The following is a 20,725-nucleotide window of genomic DNA, read 5'->3' as shown; positions in this document are numbered from 1 at the left end:
CCTTTAGAAATCACATTTCAATCTTTTTCTGATTGAAAATTCTTAATTACAAATGTTCCTTAATGATATGTATGAATGTAGCATGGCTAAATGTTTTTTTAAGTCACATTTCATTAGGAGTTTTAACAACAGAAAATTAATTAAATCTTTAACCAAGCATCAATGAGTCTATGCATTTTCAGTTTAATAAGGTTGCAGGTGACCCAGCACCTGTTCTATGAAGTGTAGGAATTAAGGCAGAGTACACCTTAGATACGACTGTCGTAAAGTACAAGCACAAAGTACAAGTGGGAGTCAGCCAGTCACCTGAGCTCTCTGTCTTTATGGAAGCAGGAAAAGTGTGGTAGCCGAAGAAAGTGTAGGGGTTGGATTAAAGTATGGCAACAGCACCCACTGATAAATAAACAGGCCAGCCAAGTACACATAAAACGTTTGCTGGTTTATTCTACAACACATTCAACGTAAATTTCAAACTGGGAAACATCAGAATATACAGCTTATTTAATATGTCAGTTTTTGTTCATTACATACCTTGAGACAAATTACATCTGTGAGAGAAGAGTGTCCTTTGTTTTAGTCAAAAGAGAATATTAAGAATGGTACAGTCCCAAGAATTTACCAAAGGTGAGAGTTTTGTTTAAAACCACTCCATATAGTACTGGGTTCGATACCATTTCACACCTCATCATGACTCTAATTAATGGTGTGACTCGCTTCACGTCCCATCCGAGAGGAGCCATGTGGGTATGAGTTCACTGCACATGCTTTGGTGACATTAAACCAAGGTGAAAAGCAGGACATTGTAACAATAGCCTCCTTTCTGTATTATACAATTGTCTGTATCAAACCTGTATCAAAGCTCTTAACCGTGTTGTAAAATGTGAGCAGAATGACTTGTAAGATTTAGTTTTCAAGAGCCTAGCTTTTACTCCCACTTTCGATCTGCATTATTAAAGCGCTTCCTGGCAGATTTGTGAATACTCTGCATTCCTGGATTCCTACCAAAAATATATATATATTTTTTTATAATGAAAGTAGTCTTTCAGAAAGAATCTTGTAAATCACAGGCAAGTTATTATCCGATTAATAACTGTTTTCGGCATGCAGAATGCACCCTGTGATTTATAAAGCAGGTGTACTAGTTTACATTGCAGAGGTCTGTAATGGTCTTTTTACAGTAGAGCTAAAGGAGCAAAGAAATGGGGAATATAAATCTGAAATAGTTGGTGCCAAGCATTGTCTGGGTCACAGGTGCCCCCTCCCTACCTTCTCCATGAAGCACTCATTTAAAACCAGGCTGGCAGACATGTGCTGGGTAACAGTTTGCTTGTTTACAAACCCATAACCATGTTGCTGTACTCGCTGTCAAAACTAGCGACTCAAACCACATGCAGCTTGTTTTCAAGATAAATTAAATTAAAAAAATTAAAAAGATTGCAGGATGGAAAACGGCATAGTCAGTACTATTAATGTTAGACCAGTTTTTGTGATGAGTGTTTGTTTTTTTCCGATTGGACGAGAGTATATCCCACTGATTTTATTTTAAGTGAATTATAAATTAAAAACACATAAGCTGCACAGACACTGTCTGCAGTTCAGCCTGGATAGAGACCAGTGCTACACTCTTGTGTTTCTTGTTGAGTGAAAATAATCATAAATAGTGGATTACTGAATGTAATAATGCTGTATGTAATAATGGTTTTTTTTTTTTTTTAAATTGAATAAAACTGTTCAGTGCAGCAGTCCAAAGATGGGTCAGTCACACTGGATCAGGAAATCCCAGTGCAGCTCCTAAATAGACTAACTGGTTCACAGTGAACAAGCGTCGTTCCCACTGAATGATAGTGGCCAAGACAGTGTCGTGCTGTTATGGACAGTGTCTGTCAAAATGTGGCCAATTGTTTGCCCATTTTCAGAAACACATATACAGATTTAAATACATAAACAATACAGTAATATATAAATATTCTGGTCTTTATACTTTTTTTTTTTTACTAGACAAGAAAGGCAGACGAAAAAAACATGAAAAAACAACAACAGTTACAGGACACTGACACCAGCAGTAATCATGAACCCGCCAATCATGAACCCGCCAATCATGAACCCGCCAATCATGAACCCGCCAATCATAATCAGGAATTTTCTGTAGAACTTTACATTCATCTTGTACACAAAAAGGTTTTCTTTCCCCAAACTGGTTTGGTGTCAGGATTAATATGCATAGCCTAATATCTCTGACTCATCATTTATGATGACAATAACAAACTCATTTGTGATTGTATGATCTGTAAGGAAGATATACTATGTGGAAAGTACATAAAGTCTTTGTCCTTTTAGGTGGATTTCATAGTAAATTTGTAACATTTTTCCATGTCCATTAATGGACAGCTTCACAGAATTCTGTATCATTCATGTCATTTTGGACGAAAGCCGACTGCAAAATAAGTCAATGGAAAATTCTGTATGAGAATGAACATGATTCATCAAAAGACAAAATGGAGACCTTGTGCATCCTCAAATAATGGCAGATTCCTAACCATTTATATGTTTTTTAAAGCTCTCATAAACTCAAGACTTCCAATACATATTATATCCGACTGAGCAAAATCAATGAGATGTGAATTCGACACCACTGACAGTACAGACAGTCTGTAAAAGTAAAACAATATTTAGAAATAGAGTTTCTCATATTAGTTTCAAGCTTGATTTCTTCAAATATTCCCCATAAATGCATCATCGAAAAAGTAATTGCATGAACGGTGTCCTTGGTCTATTTTAATTTGAATGATGTTTAATGCGACCCCCTGTTTCTGGGGGCGAATTCACCTGCTCTCGTTTGGGTGATTTAAGGTGAGCTGTCTGTTCCAGCAGATGGGACAGTGGGGGGGTCACAGGAAATGAAAACTGATGGATTTTTTGTATTATGGCACCAGCATGAGGTGGGACTTCAAAGTCGCTCACTAGGCCAAGAAGTGGCGTGATTCCGCCACCCCTCAAGGAAAGGGAACGTGGACCATGCAGCGCTCAAACTGAGGGAAATGACTCGACACCCTGCCCAGCCCAAACTGGGATTTTTCTCTCATAAGCTTCATTGCACCAGATCAGACAGTAATGGTGCCCCCCTCCTTTGACGAAAGGTTAATTGGCATTAAGGCAAAAAACAATCTAAGCCGTTAAAAGGCTCTCGTTTCACCTCATCAGTTTCAGACCTGTTTCTCACCATAACGATGTAAACACACGAGCAGCAGAGCAGAATTCTGGGAGAAAGTGGCTTTTTCGAAGCTGCCAGATTACTTGGTGGTTAGATTGAGCTTTAAGTCATATTGTATGCAAATTAAGTGACATTGTGTGCTGATTTCAAAATGACGTCGTTTCCCCCGTTCCAGCAGTCGATCGCTGTCGTTTCTCTAGTTTGTGTATCTGCTTAGTGCTTGGTTTTCATATTGGCAGAAAATATTGCATTTCACATGGAGCATAAATTCAAAAATATATATTCCATATAGGTTGAATAAACATAAATGCATAAATCTTAAATAGATCACATTCAGGATTAGATACAACTATAAATACATCAGACTTAAATTCATGGATGTTTTATATAAGCAGTAAAATAATAACAATCTCCCAGGAATTGTCTGGAACTTTCTTAAACTTTGTATTAGTGGTAAAGCAAACATCTAATACAGATGAAGGCAGTCATACCAGCCTGGGTTCCAATCTCTCCTCCCCCTCACCTGTGAGGACACAGCCCCCTAAACAATGATGTCATACACCCTGCCAACACGTCCCAGCCACTCTCTCACCGCCTGCCGCACACGGACGTCCGTCACGTGACACGTCAGCTGACTGATGCAGGGAAACACCGCTGGCTGCAGGGCAACGAAGGTGGGATCTGGGAGAAGCTGGATCTGGTTGAGGATAATCAGGACCATGTTGGTCCATGCCTGCATGACAGCAGGGAGACAGAACAGGTACAAGCAGGTCAGTCAGCTGGACAAATTTCACTTAATGCAGAAATTGCCACCTTCTTCAGAAATTATTTTATTATTCCCATGATGGTGTCTGAAATAGAATGTATTACCGATCTACGTAAGATTCCTAGTCAGTTTATGCAGTAAGTCTATGTTGTGGCACTTACATTTAAGGAAAATGAAGCGTATTTTTAAAATGAGTGAGACTTGCCTGTATCTGTGCCTCGGAGTCTCTAAGCGAAATGTTCTGTGAGCTGGCAGTAGACCCAGAACGGGACCTTTTCTCCTGCCGGAGGACCTCTGGGCCAGCACTGAAGGAATGCCGCATTGTTCCTTGGTCCAGCAGCTGCTGGGGCCTCCGCGGAATGGGCGAGTCGGGGCCCCTGAGCGTCACAGGATCCATCCTCTTCTCGCCGGGCTTGGCCTCCTTCACGAAGGTGGTGAGGTTGTGCTGTTGCTTCCTCCTCTTGTACTCGACCATCAGCTTGGTGATCGTCTTATCGGTGGCGATAGTGTACAGCTTGTTTCCTGCACTCTCCCACCACTCTTTTTTCCGGGGCACGTCTCGCCTCTCGCCCCTCAGCGGGACGCTGGTGCCCACCCCCAGGCTGTGGGCATCCTCCGATGGCGTCTCAGCTGGGTGGCAGCGGAAACCGTCCTCAGATGGCGTGCCCCGTCCCGACAGCCCTCCAGGAGAAGGTGTGGAGGTTTCTGAGGGAAAGACTGGGAGGAAAAAGAGGGGATCTCCTCGAAGAACGGGGGGCTCCTCCATGGTACTCTCCAGGTCCAGGTGCATCTGAATGTAGTTGTTGCACAGGTCCATGCAGAGTTTGTGCAGACGCTTGACCAGCCAAACCCAATCCACACTGCTGGCTGGCTGGATGCTGAGGGAGGGGATCTTGGCCCTCCACTGGCGCTTCTCCTTGCCCCGTGGGGGGCTCACCTGTGCCGTCTCCTCAAAGATGTCCTCATCTTCAGACGAGCACTGCTGGGAGGAGTCCGAGCTTCCCTCCTCATCCTCATACAGGATCTTCTTGACCTGCTCAGCTGTGATATTCTCTTGGGTGGTCAGCGTGGCACACAAAAGGGCCTGGAAGTAGATGTTGAAGCTCATGGCTGACTGGCGGTACAGATTGGCAGCACTGCCCACTCCAGACACCTTCATCAGGAGGTACTTTAACCCGGGCCGGGTGTCAAAATCACGGGCGGTACGGTAGGAGTCCAGAAGCAGGTCGAAAATGATAGCCAGGTTCTGCATGGAAATGTAGCGCAGGAAGCCCGTCGGTCTGGGTTCCGGCACGGGCGTGGCCTTCTCCGGCACGTCCGTCTGGCCGGAGTTCTTCACAAACTCCTCCAGTAGGATATCATACAGATTCTGGAGCAGCACCTGGTGTGACAGCAGGCTCACCACAATGGTCCTGAAAGGTATTCTGTGATCGTGAGAGAGAAAGGGGGAGCTTTCCAGATTTACGCTTAATTGTGCATTACAGTGCGTCGTTACTGAAAATACGAGGAGTGTAACTGTACGTGGTATATTACCAACCGTTCACTAGGCCCCTGACAGTCCAATACATGCGAACCGCGGTATTATGACATGCCTGTCATATTCCTATACATATCGGTGCACATATAAGACTGTTTCTCCCCCCTCCAAAAACACATTAAGAAAAATGGGGTCGTCCTATTTTCGAGGGCTAGAATTTAAATGTCATTATACAAAAGCAGAGGAGTTAATTATCCGCTTCCTGGCTAAAGCGTGGAATGCGTGCATTTCGTCAGCGTGTAACCGTGAGTGTCATGTGAACTGTTGGTGTCTGTGCCACTGCGCCAGTATTTTACTGATTGTGGCAGTTAATAAAGAGCGGATTTCATCATCTTTATTAAAATGACTCGACCATTCGCCACAAAGCGCTTTTTTTGCTCCATTTATGTGGGGCTGCTGCATCAAAAACATTCCGCTCTCTCGGGTTGTGGAGTTTGTAATACTCCACTCACTGTGTGCGACTGCCTGTGGTCACCTCTAAACATGACATGCTTAACTTTATATATGTTCTTGTGAAATATATATTTTTTTCTGAAGGTATGACTTTGCATTTCAAATGTTCTCTTCCAAAAATAGTTTGTGTGTGTGTCTGTGTGTGTGTGTGTGTGGGGGGGGGGGGGTTGTCTTATATTCGGGCTAATTTGGTGACACAAATTATACATTCACTTCTGAACATCTCTGGAGCCTATCAGAATTTCTCTAGAGGGTACCAGGCTTTTCCCTGGAGCCTATCAGCACTTTGTATGCAAATACAAGCGAGAGAACAGTGGTTAAACTACAACAAATATTCTCTTCGGTCCAGTGAATACGCAGTGCAAAGATGGTTCTGCAGCACAAACGAGAAGTAAATTCCTTCATTCTCACCACAGAACTGCAGCACTAACACATAACTGATAAGGAGAAGGTCAAGCATCTTACCCAACTTTCCTGTTGCAAGTCAAGCGTGTTAGAAAAGAAAAATCAACAACACAGAAAAGCAATAAGCCAAGTGTAACAGTCAGTGGCAAGTAACAAGGGGAAAGTCAGGTGTGCAAACATGTATGTATTACATGCTGCCATTTTAAAATTAGAGTACTGAATGCACTGAACTGCGTAACATTTAAAGCAGAAGGAATCTTGTAGGTCAGCTAAGATGAATATGATTACAGTATAGTAACCCTTGCATCATTCTAGCAGACGTTATAGGCTACGGCAGTAGGACAGCTTTAAGAGAGATTCTGATACACACACCATACAGGACATTCCTACCTCTTTGCAGTATGTCCATTGGACTGCTGGTCAGGGGGCAGCTCGATGATCAGCACACAGGACTGAGCATGCTCAAAGCCCTCCTTGTGGTTAGGGGTCTTGGGAGAGCACTGGGTATCCAGCATGAACACCTGATAGGAGAAACAAAGATCTACGTCGTAAAAAATCATCCCACACGGCAGTAACACACACGTATAGCGTGGCATTCTATCCTCAATGTTTCGTTCTAACGATATTTTTTATGCAACACTGAAAATGTTTGTCACGAGACAAATTGTTCAGTGCCACCCATGTAGCCTGTCCCAAAAGGTTCTCCTTGACTGCTTCATCACACAGGTTGTGTGTTTCAAAACTCAAGGTAGTCCCAGTGGTGGTTCTGCTTTCCAGATTAGACTGCAGATCACCATAAATATGAGAGGAGATACTCAGGGCCGGGTAATTAACTTTCCAGTGCGATGACTAACATTTACCCGTGGGTGTAACTTGGCTGTTTTTGTTGTTTTGTAATGGGTGACATAGATTTTGTGATTTTCACAGGCATAGACAACAATCTACACTATTACTCAATGTAAGAATGAATACATGAATGGAGAAAATGGCGCTGCAGTATTGCAATCAGAGCAGTCAGAGGTGTATGGCATGTGTCAAAGCTGGTTAGGAGAGTGATGGGTGACGAGTTCTTCATGAAGTCTGTGAGGAGGCTGCTTGGGTCCTTCAGACCTTGCAGGTGGTCCTGGAATATGTCTGAGGAGCTATCAATGCTCTGATGATGAAGTATGACATCATCTAGCCAACAAATGGAGCGAATGTGATTCTACACTGAATCTGTGAATTTTAACACAGGAAGAGGAGCTGAAGTGTGTACTGGGGAGCGAGAATCTACACTGAGGAAGGCGGGGAAGACACGTGTTCAGGTGTCACCTGCTGAGCCATGGCACGGATCCTCCAGTACTCTGCCTCCGCGGATGGTGAGTGGGAGGGTGCGGCCACCTTCACCTCACAGGCGTCTCCCGTGAAGCTGTCGGAGCCGCTGTGGAAACAGGCCAGTAGGTTCTACCAGCAGGGGGAAGACAAGAAGCCGGGAAAGAGTCGTCACGGACTGCCTTAGCGCTGCTGCAAACATCGCCTCTACTCTCCCCAGAGTCGTCAATGATGCTTTTATGTTATGACCTCAATACCCAAAACAGATGGATACTTACAATGAAATAGTGATCATTTTGAGTTGGATCCCATAAATTTATCAAACGTGCTTTAGATGAATAACTGTATTTGTGTAATCGAAAGGAGAGATGACCTCATGTGTGTCTCATGCCCTTGAGTGTTGCTAGGGATGTTACAGATTCTGCTGCTTTAAAAGAAAGTGAGGACAGATGAATGATGAAACTGGCTTGTAATTTTCGGGAGTCTTCCAGCACTAGACCTGATCGCATGACCTAAATAATGACGCACAACCAATGTGCATAAACGCACACAAAAGCTTTTCATATATACGTAGTGCCATAAAAAATACATACGTTGCAATAAATAGATTAGTCAAAATGTGGATCTAACAGTAAGGTTCCAGCATGAAGAGTGCACCTGGTATTTGTGTTTAGTTATGTATCTGATTCAATGACTGTGTCCTTTAGTCATATTTCCAGAGATGGTTTTTTGCCAATGCTAAAAAAAAGACCAGCACACTAATCCTTTAAGAAGATTAATTCTGGTTTATGCAACGCTGAGCAGGTTTACTGCTGTGTGTCTTCAAATATGCAAAATGCTGCTGTGCTGAATCTGAATGTCATGCTTGTGACATCTGAACTAATCCACAAACATACATTATATTTTGTTTCAGATCCTGAAACTGTTAGTAACAGAAAAGCATCTGGATCTGTCGCATTCTGAATTATTTCATGGTCATCAGCTTAGGATGACTGTGTTGAGACAAGCCCCCCCTGGATGATGACTGTGCTGAGACAAGCCCCCCCTGGATGCAAACCCTCCCTGTTCCCGTTTTTGGGCGACAGACTGTGGCCCTCCACAGCACACACCAGAGGCCTTGTCATGCAGCCTCGGACCAGGAACTCCATTCATTATTTCAGTATCGGGCCGCTGCGCCCAGCTCTCCGTTACCTTGACGGGTTCCAGGGTGGCGGAAAAGGCATCCTGCAGAGCACAGCAGGCCAGCCTCCACATCTCCTCCGTGAAGACCGGGCCAGCCGTCACCAGAACATACCTGTCATGCGGGACACACTGTCAGGCACGGAGCAGAGCATTTCTGGTTCATGTCCAACCTCATTCAGCAAGGCCCCCCATTAGACATCTCCGGTAAATTTTGACCAAACTTACAAAGCAATCCCCCGAACAAAGAAAATTGCATGCTGTTTTTCTGTAAGACTTTTTTGAGGTGCAAAAAACGAAATATATTCTACTGAAAATATGCTTAATGCGCAACAAACAACGGTTTATGACGAATTCTCTTTATGGAAGGTCCGCTTCATTGAGAGAGATGGTTGCCGAGATATCAGCAGGCAACCCAGCTACACGCCTGACCTGATGCAGGAGCAGCCCACTCTGGAGATGGTCTCTGCTGGCTCCGCCACACAGGACACCAGCAAATTGAACAGGTCCTTCAGCATCAGGTTGATCAGGCTCTCATAGCCAATATCTGAAGCAGAGCCAACAGCCGGGTCAGTTCTTCACATAGACCTTCACATAGACCTTCACAAAGACCTGCAGACAGCCTAGCTGAGTATTACAGTGCAGTACCAACAAATCACCAAAATTATGAAGACTGGAGAAGTGGTTAAGGACCTAGACCAGTGTTTCCCAATCCAGTCCTCGGGGAACCACAGACAGTCCATGTTTTTGCTCCTACCGGGAGCTGGGATGGAGCGAAACTGTGCACCGTCTGTGGGGCCCCCAGCACTGGGTTGAGCTCGACTGTTTCTTGCTGATACCCGAGTGGATGAAGCTGTGGATGTGCTCGACGACGAGTTCGCACGACAGGCCAATGGCGTGCTTGAAATGGGCGGCCGCGATGTCCCAGTAGGAGTGGTCGCCAAGGCTACGCTGCAGCCACACAGACATCACAGGGAGGAGGAGCTGGATCACGGAGAATATGGCGAAGCCTGGCCCTAGATGGACGACCAGGGAATCGTCAGCGTCTCTCCATGCGGAGCAGAATCGACAAGATGCACAGCGATCTTTTAGGCAGTGCTTTCCGGAATGTTCTTAAACAGCGGTTTCCTCCCACGGTCCAAAGACATGCAGTAATGCTGACTGGCATCTCTGATTGCCCAATGTCTGATTGTGTTAGTTGGTAATTTAGCCATGAAGAAAAGAACATCATATCATAGCAGATCATTTCCCCCCGCGTGCCCAATCGCATGTCCCACTAGGAGCCCCACCTGGGACCTTGGTGATCTCCCTGAGGAGCTCGAACAGCAGCTCCAGGGTGGGTGGCTGGTGTTGCCGAGGACAGTTGGACACGGCCGCCGTCAGCTGCTCCAGGAGGAGAATCCACACCTGGATCAGGCCTGGGTGAGGTCACAGACAGCCTCAACCAATGGAATCGCTCACCATATTTCTGAGAAAACCTGTTTTCTTTTTCAAGCACCGGCCACTTTTTCAGATGCCCGTTTTTCCCGGCTACCCAGGTGTGGCTCACCCGTGTCGTCATCGCACTCCGCCAGGACGGAGTCCATGCCATCCTCGCTGCTCACCGACCTCTCCTGTGCCCGCATGGGCAGACTGGCTAGCCGAGCACCCAGGAAAACTGGCTTGGATGGCATCTTGTAGATCTTGGCGAGCAGCTGCGGGCACCAGAGTTATAAATTCACCGATGGCCACTGAAGCGCAGCTTCGTCAGCCTTGGTATGATGAGCCTTGGTAATATAGGAACGAGCCAAACTGGCAAACCTGTGAACACCTCCTCAGATAGTCCAGAGCAGGGAGGCACAGATCTGTGGAGCTGTATTCAGTGTTGTGGACACAGTCCCCAATCTCTCTGTAGTCCACTTCTCCTGGGGACAAGTACAACCGGGCTTTACCCAAGTACACCACTAGGCTGGCACCACTAAACATTTCAGGCATTACTGAGAGAGACAGTAATCCTTGTGCTGTCTTCTGCAGCAATCTTAGACATTGATCCAAAATAAAGGGCGGATTGCAGAGATGCAGTGCATTAGGACACAGACAGACAGACAGACAGAGACAGACAGACAGAGACAGACAGACACAGACAGACAGACACAGACAGACAGACAGACAGACAGACAGACAGACAGAAAGAATCGACATACCTAAACCCTTTACAAATTTCATAAGGCACATGATGTAGTCAGTGGCTGCATTAGCAAACACCTGAATGTTGTCTGTGTTGATGAACGCCTCAAAGACGTCAAACACGGGTGCTTGGGATTTCCCTGCAGGTAAAACGGAAGGCGAGATGTACAGTTCGTAGGAATGGAGCACAGCTATCGAAGTGCAAACCAATCCAGCCTGATAACAAGCATGGAAGTTGAGGTAAAGGAACTGTGTGGGCGGAAGGAGCACTTACCCATGGAGTACTCCCCCATCAGGTAGTCCTTCATGTCAGTCTTGCTGCCATGTACAGTCCTCAGAGCACTGAAGAGGGGTCTCCAGCCAGACTGGATCTGAGGAGAGCACATCTCCACCAGCTCGCCTATGGAGGTGATTACCTGTGGGGGAGGCGTGGGGGACAAAGGGAAGACAGTTGAGATTGCTGGTCATCGTCCTGAGTGACCCGCAGCGTGCGTAGCGGCTTCAGATAAGCTGAGGCTCCACCTGGTCCTGCACGTCCTCGTCACACAGCTCCAGCTGCATGATGTGCTCGAAGGGCCGGAACAGCGCCTCGTTGAAGTGGAAGTGAGGCAGCTCCGCCCAGCTGGTCAGCACCTCCGTCAGGACGTCGTGGATGAAGGACACGGCTTTCTGGGACACGTGCCGCTCCTTGTGGCAGGCAGCCTTGGGGTGGGGGGGGGTTACAGCAGTGAAGTAAGCAGTGAAGGAGTCAAAAAGTGTAGAAGTTTAAGGGTGCTGACTACGGGGATGTGAGCAGCTACTTCCTCAAACCTCCACTAGGTGGGGTGCTACCACGCTCCAGGCCCGCATCATGTGCAGCAGGGGGCGTGTCTTGTTCCTCACGATACGCAACATGGCCTCCCCCAGCCGGAAGAGGTGCAGGGCACTGCACTTATCCTGGGTCGACTTGGCTTCACCTTTAAATGTTTATTTAATCAGAACTTAATTAGAACTTACACTTATATATATTACTCTGTATGCATTATGCGTTATTGCAAACTTTTGAACAGTAGTGTGTATATATATATCACCAGGTCACCGCACTGTTTACTCTGGAGGCCTGGTAGAAAACCCGCCCCGGATTACCTGGCATGGCCAAGGAGTAGTCCCCCGTCTCGGTGACAGAGTCGAAGAGCTGGCACTGGGAGGCTCGGCGCAGCTGGTGCAGAAAGCCCACAAGACCCACCAGGTTCAGCTTGTTGGCCGCGTCCTCGAAGAGCCTGGAGCGGCAGAGTCACTCACAGGTCAGGGGCACTGGCTGAGGATCACGACTCCGGCAGAGTCACTCACAGCTCAGGGGCACTGGCTGAGGATCACGACTCCGGCAGAGTCACTCACAGCTCAGGGGCACTGGCTGAGGGATCACGACTCCGGCAGAGTCACTCACAGGTCAGGGGCACTGGCTGAGGATCACGACTCCGGCAGAGTCACTCTCAGCTCAGGGGCACTGGCTGAGGATCACGACTCCGGCAGAGTCACTCACAGCTCAGGGGCACTGGCTGAGGATCACGACTCCGGCAGAGTCACTCTCAGCTCAGGGGCACTGGCTGAGGATCACGACTCCGGCAGAGTCACTCACAGCTCAGGGGCACTGGCTGAGGATCATGACTCCGGCAGAGTCACTCACAGGTCAGGGGCACTGGCTGAGGATCACGACTCCGGCAGAGTCACTCACAGGTCATGCGCACTGGCTGAGGATCACGACTCCGGCAGAGTCACTCACAGGTCATGCGCACTGGCTGAGGATCACGACTCCGGCAGAGTAACTCACAGGTCATGCGCACTGGCTGAGGATCACGACTCCGGCAGAGTCACTCACAGGTCATGCGCACTGGCTGAGGATCACGACTCTGACATCCATCCATCAAAGTGCTGCGTCGATTACGCACTGCACATACTGATGTGCGAGCCCGTCTGCAGTTTAAGTTTCAGGTGTACAATTCCTGTTATCTGCGGAGATTAAACTCTCCAGAATGTTTAAGTGTTTGATGGAGACTTTTTGTAATTAGGAAATAATACCCCTTATTTTGCTCCCTCCAAATGACCCCTTTGCTGGGATGATAACTTGGCTGTCATAGTAATTAAAAACAGGAATGTGGATAAGTCAGGTCCCCGGGAGACAAAGAGCCAATGGAAAGCGTTAGTTTAGGGCCGTACAGGCCGACGGCCCCCAATCCCCACAGTGCCGTATAGCTATAGAATGAATGATGTTTGATAATTAACATGTTTTTAAAAGCACCTTCTCTCTGAATAAAAACATTTTTTCTCTTGACAATATGGTGTTCCACCAACAAATGAGCAATGAAGAATCTCCAAACATGCAGTAACATTCATAATAAACGGTATTTATAATCTTTCAGTTAATTTTACATTTGATATGAGATACTGGTAAATCGGTTATATTGATTATAAATTCCAAGAATCTGTAATATCCGTATCATCTTACTGGCTTTCGGAAATTCCACTTCTCTTGATGGCCGTTCACAAAATCCAGTTTCAGTCGTAAGTGATTCAATTTAGCTATTTAACTAGTTACACCTCTCAACTACTGACTTGTGACTAGTAGCATTGTGTAATAAACCAGCTGTTCCTTTTTCATTATGCCACTTTGATTTCAAGCAGTTACACCCACTACTATACTGGATAAGATTTTCTGGCACAATGGATGCAGTTCAAGTACCACCAAGCCCATCACAGAAATGAATGATTACATTTTATATTTCAAATCCATCTCGACTAGCTGTAATTCTACCATGAGGAGAATATGTACCTGTTATTCATGTATCAGTGTGATTTGGGTGCCAGAACATTCATGCATCAGCTTTGCAGGTACTTTTCAGGATGCTTTGCCAATTCATAAACTGCTGTTTTAAATTCGACTCCTGACACTGGGAAAGCAGCCGGAGCGCCCCCTACCTGTCAGCCTGGGTGGAGAGGGTGCACACGGCCTTGGTGGCCCCCGTCCCGCTCAGCAGGCTCCCCCCCCGCAGATCGAGGCCCTTGCCCCGCCCACTATCCTTCAGCAGCTCCTGGATGGAGAGGGGCTGGATGACCGGGTGGCCCAGAGGCAGCTCGCGGTCGGGGCTGTGTTCGGTACCGAGCTCCAGGCTGGGGTCAGCGGCCTGCTGGGCCTGCGTGATGGTCAGCGGGGGCTGGCTGCTTCCGTCGCTGAAGTGGCTATGCTCCAGAGAGCTGACGTACTCGGTCACCCTGGGCAAGCAGAAGGGAGGGCTCACCGACGGAGAAGCACGAGTCACTACACCTATATGTAATTTCTTTAAATAATCAAACCCTCTTTTCCTGGTGCGTTTGGCTCACACACTGCATGCATTTTTTTGATCTATACATATTTATATCATTTCTCTTTGATTTTCCCCAGGAATGAGACAATTATTTGTTCATCGCAATAAAAATGCGCTCGACTGAGTGAATGTCGAATGGGTGACGACACACTAGGTGGCGCCATCGCGGCTGGAATGTAGCTGGCGGGGGGGGCCGCGTACCTGAAGACGTGTGGCCAGCAGTCCTGGTTGTGGCTGCCCATCTCCAGCCCCACGTTGAGGATGGCGTCCATGCAGAGCACGTGTGCCGTGTGCAGCCGCACCCCTAGGGGGCGCCCCATCTGCTCCAGACGCAGCTCCACCCGCTGCTTTACTGCAGGTGGGACGTGGCAGAGGAAGGTAAGCCGGGAGAACACGGCGCAGCAGCAACTGCAAAATTCTACGCCTGTCTTAGCCCAAGCAAAGGGCGTTTCTCAATACCAAGAACGCAAAGATCATACTTGAGGTCTAGCTAACTTGCCTCCCAAGAATGAACTTGGGGCGCAATGGATCATGGGATTGGTCTCATTTGGCAAGGATGCATCCTTGATATTTGGGGGGGGGGACAAGAAGGACATCTGGGGATATTTACCATCCTCTTTAGACCTGTTCTTGAGTATTGGAACTGGTCTTCAGCAATGGAAGATGATGTCACGGGAACACAGGTACGGTCAAGTATGCATATCGCGAAACATCTATGGTTTATCTACTGTACCCATTAGGGCCCAGACATGTGACATCATCTACATCTATCCCAGTCCATTCGTGTTTTCCTTGACAGCTCCACAGCGCCACCTAGGGGAGTGCAACGGTGTACCTTGTGCGATGGTGTCCCCAGACTCTGCCGACTCCCTCTCTTCCTTCTCCTCCTGCACACAGGAGGCGGCGGCCATCTGGGCCAGAGCGGAGGCACAGTTGGCTGCCACACCTGGGGAGGGGACATGAGAGCAGAGGTCGTGTGACGTGTGACGGCAGGGAAACAGAAAGTCGCTTTTCGCTCTGAGAACCGAGGCGGCGTCGGCCTCTCGCGCGTCACTCTGCTGCGCGTCCAGGGATCTTAGCCAAACCTGTTGCCAAGGAAACAAACAGCGAGAGCGTGTCATGCTTCGACCACGTCAGACTGCTGAAATCTTTCAACACGACAGCCCACATCACAAGTGCTGGATGAATAGTGTCTTTGAATAGTGCAGTGGGCAGGATCACCGCCAGTCACTGGGCTGTGTAACAAAGGCGGGGGCCATTTTCAGTTCTGTTAGAGAACCGTAACGATGTAAAATGAACTCAGACTCCATCGCAGGCTAGCCATGTTTCAGTCCAACCTCTTCACACTCTATATTGTTTGTGCATAAAGACAACAGGAATCACACCTCATAAAAATGTGTTGATGATGCAATTCAAATGTAACAATCTGTGATGTGACAGATTGCTTCTAAAAATAACTATTTTAAGAATTGGAGCTCCTCTGTATTCACCATACCAACAGCAAAGCAGTAGGTATATAACACCCATCTGTTGCTATCAGCATATTTTCCATACTGGCTTCAAAGACGTTTTTCTCAGCTCCTGCATGAGACATGAAGTTTGGATTCTGAGAGAAAATGGTTTTTTTTTAGCAGCTAGAACTCCATGCATCTCCTGCACGGTGCTCTTTACTCATGAGACCCGCTGAAGAATGCAACAAACATTACATCAGAGATCACTGGGCATCTATGATAGAATGCATATATGATAGAAAACCAAGTGTCGCCATCTGTTGGTAATTGGCAGTACTGTCAGACATCCCGGATGCACTTTGCGATCACGGCGTGTTACCGAGAGCACAGCTGAGTCCGGCTGCCTTGCGAAGCCCGTCCAGGCTCATGCAGATGGCATCCCGCTCCCTCTGGTTCTGCTCCTTCACCCCTTCAGCCCCCAAGATGAACACAAGACCCTTGGAGCTGCCCGCCATGCGGCCGGTGAGCGGTGTGGACAGCGTGTCGATCAGGTTCTTCCAGCAGCCGGTCAGGATGTAGCGTGCAAACACCATGCCTGCGGCGACATGGCAGAGTGAAATGCCGCCCTAATCGCCGAACGGTGCTGCACCAAGCAGGGCGGGTATCACGATATAATTCGATATTTACTTCAATGCTCCATTTTTGCTTAAAATGTCCTTTCAACAGCTTCAAGACATGAAAATGGCAACAAATTGAAAAGACTACGAACTGAAATCTACTTTTAATACATAATCAGATGAAAAATGTTCTTGTTACAGGGCATAACACTAGAAAATGCAGACAGTACGCTTGGTTGCTAGGTTGTTTTCTCTGCCGGCCTCACTGTTCGTTCCAGGGAAAGGGTTTGACTAGGGCTGGGTGATATGACCTAAAATAATATCACAATATTGTCAGAGATTTACAAAATATTGATATTTTATCACAATGTATGTAGGAAACAGAAATATTACAGGTGATTTTTGAGCTTTTCTGATTATGATGACCAAACTGTTTTGCTGTTAATTATGGAGCATGTGACAGATATAACGATAAATTACCAGCAACAGACTTAAACCTTGATGGAATTCATGTACATGTGCATTATTACTGTCAATTGTGCAAGAACACAAGTGTTTAGGTTACATCACTATATTCACGATATTCAAATTGATGATGATATGAATGTTCATAATCACAATATTTTATCGATATATCACCCAGCCCAAGCACCAAGTGGTTTTGTCTTTATCCGTCGGAATAACAGAGTAAGACAATTCAGGCAGTTTCTTGCTTGAGTTCTTAGTGGAGATTCCATCCAGTCAAAGCTGGGTCAAGTGAAACATAAATGAATGTTACATGTCTTTTTTATGCCTGCAATACTTCCAACATCACCGTGTACGACCTCCTCTTGATGGGACAGCCACGCCTTCACTCCACATGCCCTCAAGGTGGCGACAGAGATCAGGATGGTGCTCTGTTGCAAGTCTGCATACCCGCCATGACGGTGTCATTGGTGCTCGTGTCGCAGCTGAAGGGCGACTGCATGGAGGCCTTGCGCATCAGCTGACCCCCAATGGCGCTGCTGCCCAGTCCATCGATGTCTGTGGAGACAGGGTGGGTGATCGCCGACTGCCAGCAGGGGGCGTACCGAACCGCCAAATCACATACAGCATGAAGTGTAGCAAAGCCATATCTAGGGCAGTTGCATTGCTGCACAGAGACTTCATGTAGCTGGATGGTATTAATGAAGCATTTCAGTGAGCGCAAATTCTAGCAAATGGGCTTAAAATTCCACTGTTATAAATACAACCAATATGCATTGCACTATAACATCCGGTATAACATCCAGTGTTTAAATTACAGCTCGACATTCGAGATGTGTGTAATGACCTTCGAACAGACAGGGATTTGCTTGCTCATGTTCAAAACAAACAATGTTTTGGTGGACTGGCCCTTTAAGGAGATGCGTCAAAGGCCCTGGCAGACTGGGTGCTGGGACGCGAACCTGTCAGCATGGTGATCAGGGGCAGGGAGTGGTCCTCGGCGGAGCCCCAGTAGCCCGCTTCCCCCAGGAGGTTCCTCTCCAGCACCTGGTGGTACAGCTCCTCGATCCAGGCCTGGGAGAGGACCACCAGAACGCCGCTGCTCTGGATGTGACGCACAAACTCTTTCTGTTGGGGGGGGGTGACAGAAAGAGAGGGAAAGGCCCAGAAGGAGCACAGTAAAGTCAAACGGAGGATCCCATTTGGTCAATAAATGCACTTTTACTGCTTCTATTAAACTAGGGGCAAGATTATGGTTGGACGTGCTTGGTGATATCAAACACATTACTGAAAGTGATTAGAATTTTGCAGAACCAAAACTGTCCAGTGCAGACGAGCACCCATCCATTGGCTTATATTACTTTTTTTCTCCAGGATAAGCCCCAAGGAGGCTTCATTTAGGAGTGACGCCGCAGTGACACCGCAGTGACACCATCCAGTCATTGCAGTAAAACTAAAGGGCCCGATAGGCTAATTCTTGTCTACTGACGACAGGGACAATCAGGCGGTTTTTCTGGACAGTGTGCGGCCTCTGGGCTCTCGCCTGGGGCATTACCAGGCTGATCAGCACTGGCGCCGGCTTCCTGCGGTAATAATCACAGCAGCAAAGCTTCAGGTTGAGCAGCAGAGCATAGTAGGACACCAGGTAGAGGCCGTCGGCGTTCATCAGGGCCTGGCAGCTCAGGTTCTCGCTCCCCTCGAACCCGGGCGAGTGGATGCCACCTGCATGGACAGAGGGACAGGAAAGTAACCTACGGAACATGACTCTGTCTGCAAAATTAGGAATCCCATTAAAACAAGATCATCCGTCACTGTCTGACTCAATGTGCTGCAACACTCTGCCCGAGGCCGTACCTTCCAGCGTAACTGCAACTTTCTGCGCTTATGGTGATTAACAGTAGGACTAAACTCTCAGGAGAGACAGCCGGAAAACAGCATTGCTTCAATCCGTAGCTGCACATTATAAAGTCCTCTGACGCAAAACCCAAGGTGAGAGAAGGAGGATTAAACTACCTATACCTATATACCTATATAAATCCAGTAAAGTAACGACCGAAAACATTGACTCTTCTAAGTGTGTCCACTGACAGCTCGGAGGTTTGTCTGCTTTTTTCTCGTTCTGGTGCAACTGTGCCTTACCCGCCTGCAAGCTGGAGCAGAAAGTGGAGGAGAAATTCTGGAGTGAGACGTCCACATCTGTGGCGTTATGGAGGCCGAGCAGCCGCGGCAGCAAGCTGGCCAGAGACTGGACAAAGAGGCGCGCGCTCTGCTGGTCGGCCTCCTGGTTGCGGAGCAGCTTTAGGGAGAGCGCAGCCGTGCGCAGCGAGCGGTGCCCCGGGCAGTCGCGCGGCGTCTGCTCCTCGTCAGCCAGCGAGCAGTTATCCGAGCCGATGTCAGAGGCGTCGGAGCGGCCGGAGTCCTTCTCGGCCGCCATGGAGTACTGGTCGCAAGAGTCGAACTCTGTGCGCGAGAGGTCCTGCTCGTCTACGCTGAAGTTGCTCTCGCTGTAGCGTGAGCCATGCGACCGTGCCTGCGACTCCACGGATAGGAAGTTGGTGATGTCTGGGTAGACCAGCGTGTGGCTCCGCTGTACCACGTCAGGCTGGCTGCCGGCATCTGCCAAAGCTGGGGGCTCCCTACCACCAGAGGGCGCACCTGCGCCGCTGTCCAGAACACAAGGAGACTGCAGCCGGGGCTCCTCCCCGCACTCCTCCGGGGTCGTCCGGCCAAACTCCCCCTCCAGAGTGGTCTGGCCCGTCTCCGTGGTGACACTGATGCTGATGTCAGGGCTGCGCTCAGTGGCGCTGGGTTCCCAGGGCGCATTCTCAGACGACAGGACGCGTCGCTGCCAGCGGAAGTCCGCCTCATTGACCTCCATGGACTCGCGGGAGGACTCGGTGCCGTCTCGCAGCTCATCCAGTCGCCGCGTCAGCAGCCGAACCTGCTCCGGCTTCAGGCCCCGACCTTGGCTCAGACCATCCAGAGCCCCCAGCAGGGCGCCTACACACGACACTGCGGCGAAGCAGGCCTCAATCCCACCCTTCATGCAGGCCTCCGTCATGCCGTCCATCACCCTGCGGCACAGAGAAACAATCAGTTATCAAGTTATGACCAACCATCACCCCCCCCCCCACACACAACTGCTTACAGTTTGAGCAGATCCAGGTGAGACTTTCTTTTGGAGAAGGACCTCTTTCTGGACTCTGGCTCGGTGACGCAAGGCCCTGCCAGATCAAACAGACGCTGAGGGCTACCAAGGATCTGCAGAGAGATGGAGATACAAAGATGGAAGGAGCCCAAACACAGCGATTACCCGCTAATCTTCTTTGTTCTGCACTTCAAGGAGAAAAGCACTTTGGTCTTTGGCAGACAGTGGGCAAACGTCTCCTTGAGCTTTATTCTTCTCAGATAATGTACAGATTGTCTGAGCGCTAAGGATCTCCCAGGGCAGCACTGCTGTACCTCTTTCATGATCTTGATGGCTTCCACGCGGTGCTGAGGCGGCGGGTACAGGAGGATGCGGTGGTACAGAGACTGCAGAACAGGCTTCATGGACTCCACACAGCCCACCAAGCGCACCAGCTCCGTGGCCATGTAGCAGACAGTCCTGGCCACGGGACCGATGAGCGCAGGAGCACTGGAAGAGCAGCCTGAGCCCCGGCCTTGGTCTGACACACCCGCAGAGGGCGAGTCCATCTCTTGGAGCCCCCCACCGTGAGCCGACGTGATCGTCTTGTCGTTCATGGGATTCCCCATGATGGCCACCAGTGATGGACACAGCTGTTTCCTGAAAAGAAGCCACAGTGAATGACAGCCATCGATG

The 20,725-nt window shown here is 48.3% G+C and overlaps 1 protein-coding gene across 2 annotated transcripts in view; it reads right to left on the bottom strand.

The window, feature by feature from the left end:
* Positions 1-418: 418 nt before the first annotated feature.
* arfgef3 (ARFGEF family member 3) overlaps positions 419-20,725 on the bottom strand; it is a 30,790-nt gene continuing 10,483 nt past the window's right edge. The window contains exons 10-34 of one of the 2 annotated variants that reach the window (XM_072709386.1): positions 20,365-20,689; positions 20,051-20,163; positions 19,042-19,976; positions 18,458-18,624; positions 17,865-18,030; positions 17,353-17,460; positions 16,200-16,415; positions 15,205-15,315; positions 14,571-14,721; positions 13,984-14,277; positions 12,154-12,287; positions 11,839-11,984; positions 11,551-11,730; positions 11,303-11,444; positions 11,046-11,168; positions 10,663-10,766; positions 10,412-10,556; positions 10,152-10,280; positions 9,702-9,878; positions 9,295-9,409; positions 8,875-8,977; positions 7,684-7,815; positions 6,763-6,893; positions 4,183-5,401; positions 419-3,944 (exon numbers count right to left, since the gene is read on the bottom strand). In XM_072709386.1, the coding sequence (XP_072565487.1) occupies positions 3,753-3,944; positions 4,183-5,401; positions 6,763-6,893; positions 7,684-7,815; positions 8,875-8,977; positions 9,295-9,409; positions 9,702-9,878; positions 10,152-10,280; positions 10,412-10,556; positions 10,663-10,766; positions 11,046-11,168; positions 11,303-11,444; positions 11,551-11,730; positions 11,839-11,984; positions 12,154-12,287; positions 13,984-14,277; positions 14,571-14,721; positions 15,205-15,315; positions 16,200-16,415; positions 17,353-17,460; positions 17,865-18,030; positions 18,458-18,624; positions 19,042-19,976; positions 20,051-20,163; positions 20,365-20,689 (5,758 nt within the window). In that variant the 3' untranslated portion in view covers positions 419-3,752. The remainder of the gene's footprint in view (positions 3,945-4,182; positions 5,402-6,762; positions 6,894-7,683; positions 7,816-8,874; positions 8,978-9,294; positions 9,410-9,701; positions 9,879-10,151; positions 10,281-10,411; positions 10,557-10,662; positions 10,767-11,045; positions 11,169-11,302; positions 11,445-11,550; positions 11,731-11,838; positions 11,985-12,153; positions 12,288-13,983; positions 14,278-14,570; positions 14,722-15,204; positions 15,316-16,199; positions 16,416-17,352; positions 17,461-17,864; positions 18,031-18,457; positions 18,625-19,041; positions 19,977-20,050; positions 20,164-20,364; positions 20,690-20,725) is intronic. The other variant, XM_072709387.1, reaches the window with a different exon arrangement.

This window comes from Paramormyrops kingsleyae, chromosome 3 (assembly GCF_048594095.1).
Source record: "Paramormyrops kingsleyae isolate MSU_618 chromosome 3, PKINGS_0.4, whole genome shotgun sequence".
Taxonomy (NCBI): Eukaryota; Metazoa; Chordata; class Actinopteri; order Osteoglossiformes; family Mormyridae; genus Paramormyrops; species Paramormyrops kingsleyae.
Note: the sequence above shows the minus strand (reverse complement) of the source record. Positions and strands in the feature narration are given on the sequence as shown.